This window comes from Gavialis gangeticus, unplaced genomic scaffold (assembly GCF_001723915.1).
Source record: "Gavialis gangeticus isolate Ggan-Ray unplaced genomic scaffold, GavGan_comp1, whole genome shotgun sequence".
In the NCBI taxonomy this organism is placed as follows: domain Eukaryota; kingdom Metazoa; phylum Chordata; order Crocodylia; family Gavialidae; genus Gavialis; species Gavialis gangeticus.
In genome coordinates, this window is record NW_017729025.1 from 38937554 (window position 1) to 38942557 (window position 5004).

General features: G+C 37.9%; 1 protein-coding gene across 1 annotated transcript in view; it reads left to right on the top strand.

Moving 5' to 3' along the window:
- Positions 1-5004, top strand: part of CCDC88C (coiled-coil domain containing 88C) — a 214516-nt gene that overhangs the window by 198321 nt on the left and 11191 nt on the right. Inside the window, exons 24-25 of the mRNA XM_019519909.1 lie at positions 577-666; positions 1517-1758. Coding sequence (XP_019375454.1) covers positions 577-666; positions 1517-1758 — 332 coding nt within the window. The remainder of the gene's footprint in view (positions 1-576; positions 667-1516; positions 1759-5004) is intronic.

Below are 5004 nucleotides of genomic sequence, written 5' to 3' on the forward strand. Positions count from 1 at the left end.
GCTTTGTACGGTAGTCAAGTGTGAGGTAGATTCCCCTGGAATTCCAACAGCCAAGAGCGTTCCCTTCCGCACGTAACGCTCTATTGGCAAACAGGTTTTGTAAGAAAACGTTCATGTTTCTTCCCCTCAATCAACTTGTTGCATGGCTAGGATTTTCTCCATGTTGATAAATTGCATAGGCTGATCCATGGGAGGCTGGAGCTTTCTTTGAGGCCCTGAACTGCCCCCAGCAGCTCTCACCCCTACACTCCTTGGCAGTAGGATTCTCTGATATTGTGAAAACAAGGCGTATTGTAATCTCTCAGCACTCTGTTTCCTATCTTCTGTTTATGAAAAGAGACTAGTAAACCCTCTTTTATGCCAACTGTGTACAATTGAAGTGTTAGTGATGTTAAGAGATGTTTACATTTATTTTTCTGGGTTGATGAGTAAGATAGAGGTAAATAATTACTTCTGCACTACAGAAAGCTGTTTGACCCATACAGTTCTAGCCTGTGAGATCTCTTTTGTCCCTGGGTGTCTGTTGGCCTTCTATTTTGTAGGTATTTTTCAGTATCTATGTTTTTATGTTCACAGTGATAAATTAAATGCTTTGAGGCGACACAAAGAGAAACTAGAGGAAAAAATAATGGATCAGTACAAGTTTTATGATCCTGCTCCAAAAAAGTAAGTCCTCTTCAGTTTCAGTGCTGCTATTGCAATACAAAATCTTGGAGAGAAAGGGGGCAAAACCCCTTGACAACTTGTCTGGAAGTGTAAAGGAGGGAGGTGATCCGTCTGATTCTGATCAGTTTGGAGTTATGTCACCTTTTTGTTAACGTTGTGATATAAACTGTCAGTTTTTCAAATCCTTCCCTGGAATTCAAGCAGGGATGTCGGATGTGAGGGCTGGCTGATCAGTGAATGGTCACTAATCTGGTCTGTCAAGCCAGCAGGGAGAACTTAATCCACATCCAGCATTTACAAAGCTGTCTCTGTCTGGTTTTGGAACATGCTCTTCCTCACTGGCACTAAATTGGTATCACAGACAGGCCCTAAACAATAACTAAACAGCCGCACAGCATCCAGAGCTGCTGTTTCTATCTGGGACACGCAGTCCAACATGACAGAAAGATCTCTAAAAAGGATCAAATAAAAAAAAAACCCCAATAGACCCTGACCCCCACATAAATTTGTCTGACCTCTCTGATGCAGAGAAGAATATGTACCGAGTCTTAGCATCCTTTATTTCATGGCTTCTCTGCCTCTGTTTCTAGCTAGATCTCCCCTCCTATTAAAATGTTGTATATCAGTCCATGCATAAATTTTGTTCTCTAATGGAGGGACAAATTCCCTTTATTCAGAGCACTAGCTCTGGAGAAATATCATTTGTTGTCCATGTGTTAAGCAACAGATTAGTCAAGATTTTAAGCCTTTTAGAGATCACACTGCATCTTTATGTCCAGTTCAAAGCATGAGGTACTGAATTTAGAGCCAAATTTTTTTATCCTTCATCCTGAATATTTGCCTCTAACAGAAAAAACCACTGGATTGGAGCCCGAGCCTTAGTAAAACTAATCAAGCCAAAGAAAGAGGCTACAAGGGAGCCATTGAAATCTGCCACAGAGAGTACTCCATGGCACCCTGAATCTGCAGAGACAGCAGCATCCCCATCTGCCCCCCAGAAACTCAAGCATGAACAGGAGAGTCAGGATAATACTTCTCAAGGGTCAAACTCTATAGAGGAGAGAGACGTTCATAATGGATCTTCAAACAAAGGTAGGGAGTGTTTGGCTTAAACAGTTACTGGATGAAATAAGTTGTACACTTCCCAATGTATTTGCTTAGAAGGCTTAACAGAAGTAATACTTTGCGTTCCTATAATCACATAACTTACAGTGTTAAACTCAAAGTTGTATTTGTTAGTTTTACGTAACATCTTGAGTCTTGACTTTCTGTGCATATTAAATTTCACAGTTTGCCTGTGTGTTTGTATGTTGACAAGCAGACATTCATTTGCAGGAGGCTTGCACGAAAATTGTGTAAGGTTCCTTGGTAAAATCAGGAAGTCCATTAACGTCTGTTCCTCAGGTGACTGATATGATATTGTCTGGCACCAGCAGATGGCACCCAGAGAGCAGAAATGACAGAAGAACCAAAGAGTTTTAATTCCTACCAACATTATTACTTGAGGGAACATTAGGGTGTTTTATCTGGCATTGAATGACAAAATTGCTTCTTGTAGAATGATTGCAGATGATTTCTGTAGCACTGCAAAACAAGTACAGAAAATGCCAATTTGCTCTTGTTTGTGTTGGTATAGCTGAAGAATTATTTTGGACAATAAATCAAATATTCTTCAGCATGCAGAATTTAAAGAGAATTTTCACAAAATGAATTAATTGTGATCTTTATTAAAGGCAGAAAAAACTAAGCTTCACTGCTGCTCTTGAGACTGTTCCAGTCAGCCTCGCAATAATTTTTTGTCTTATGTGAATATTTATTTTGTCAAAAAATATCCTGTATGTGAAGATCAAGTGGAGATCTCCATTAATATAAATGGGGACAGAGAAAAGTCCTCACCTCTCCCCCTGCCCCAGGCTATTCTTAAGTTATAACCCAGCACAACTTCAAATACTTGTTTAAAATAGTCTGCATTGTAGCAGTGTGTACTTTCAGAAAATGTTAAATTTCTTTTGTGTGCTTCCATAGCTCTCACTGCAACAAGGAGGGAGTTCTGGGTGTGCAAGAAGTGCAGAACAAATTTATTGTTGGAAAGCACGCAGATTGTAGGATGATGAAAACCAATATAAAACCCGAAGATGAATCTAAGAAATTTGGCTACATGCATCATAGAAACAATTGAATCATGCTTTATGTAGAAATGTTATGTTTTGGATGACCTTACCAATAGTTTTAGATATGGTTGTTCATATGTGCTGTAATAAGTAATCATAAATTTAATCTTCCTAAACATTATATGTAGCAACTTAATCTTTTTTGTGTGTTTGTGGGGTTACATTGTCGCTTAGCTGTTTCAAGACATTTTGTTTTATTTATAATTTTTTGTTCACTTTTTTTTTCTTCTTCTTTTTGGGATACCCTGGGTGATTACAAATTAGCTGCTCAACGCAGAAAGATTACCTTTATGAGAAGCAAAAGCAAAGACAAAGAAAAGTCTCCTAAATCTCCATCGAATCATCAATCTCTCTCTAATCGGCTGCGGTTCTGGTCTTCTTCCGACATCCCATCCTCTCCTAATGAACCTCTTTCTTTCTCGGACATGGGAGATTTCTAACACCTTTTCTTTTGTCATTTTATCATACATTTCTGAAGTTTAAAACAAAAAACCCACATGCCTTAAATACACACTCACTGATACAAACACTCAGCATGTCCTTAACATCCCTCAAATACAAGTACAAATTTGCAAATGTGGACTTAATTTTTCCAGTAGAAGATGTATCATTGCACACTATGGATCCTTTCTTCAATGCAGAACACTTTTAGGGGACCTCATGACATACAGTTTACGTATGTAGAATGGCTGTGGTGCATGTTATAAGTAAGTGAAGTTGTTGTGCGCTTCAATATCTTCTTGCATTGGAGACTCGCCTCATGTCCAGTCAAAAATGCGGAACTAATATGCTGTTGCTATGCTTCCTACGGTGTATTAACTCTACTAAAATATGAAGCTAATAAATAAGCACTCTTGGAAATTTTTGCAATGTTCTTTGCTGCTTAGCAAAATTTCTTTTTGCCTCCAGTTTAAATATGGAGATATAATGGCAGCTACTAATGAATTAACTCTGAGCATTTTCATTCTAATTTTCAGAAGTCTTTTAATTTCTTTTGTGAATATTCATTTTAAATGCAACTGGGGGTGTGAGATCTGAGCCTCTCAGCGTTTGAGAGTTTTTGTGTTAGAAGAGTTGATTCACTCTCTTGAATCAAGAGCAAAGCCCAGTAGTGCCCTGAAGTCTTTATCATCCATTTGCCATTTGGTGTCTTGTAAAATTAAATAGTGGTTGTTGTCTCCCCCTTGTGTTGGAGAAGTGTCCATACTGCACAGGGCACTTTCTCTGTTGCTACTTGTTCTTTTGTGTTAATAGGGAATGTCCATCTCCAGGGCAATTAATATGGCACTTTTGAAAAGCACAGAATGAATTATTTAAAAGCAGTTGACATACTGACTTGTATGCCAAGTTTTAGGCCATAAGCATTTTTAAGGCCATTCTATAAACTTCTGAATGAAGGGAGAAAATAGAAACAGTACAGATATTGTCACAGCACACACATTGTATAGAAGGTATAGTTTCAAAAACTGCATTGCTCAGTTGTATCCCATTCTACTTTCTTTAATACATTTGTTGCTATTCTGTGACTGAACTAACTCTTCTTTTGTACATGCCAGCTATTTGTTTTGACCTCCTTGCTCTGCTTTGGTTGCAGCATTTATTAATTATATTTCATTTAGAAAACTGTGAAAAACTAGAATCCTGCTTCTCATCAAGGCTGTTCCTAAAATTAAATCTTTAACATTTCACTCTATTTTTGTGTGTGCCTTTAAGCCATGTATACTGATTAGGCTAATTTGTTTTTCTAATGCATTTTACCTTATCACCAGGAAGCATACTGCATATCCGTTTAGGTGTGTTTAATGTATTAGAAAGCCACATATGTTGTCAAGACAAGATCCTGAGCTAACCAAAAATCTTAATCATTTAAAAATGAATGCATTGAAGGAGGAGAGCATAAGTCCTGTGAAGAGTTTAAGTTTTTTATCATAGTAAAAAAAAGTTATATTGAGAGGTTATCTTAGTGTGAATCCTGCTAAATAACTTCCAAATCGAAACTTTGTTTTAAATAAGACTTGGACTTTGTCAAAGTACTCAATCCTTGTTCTCTTTTTATACTGAAGCACCTATTTATAAAACATGCCTTAAGGCTGGGATGTCCGACTCCTCTGGCCTGCACAAGGCTGGTCAGTGGGCTGGATTGGGCTCACAGACTGGCTCCGCATGC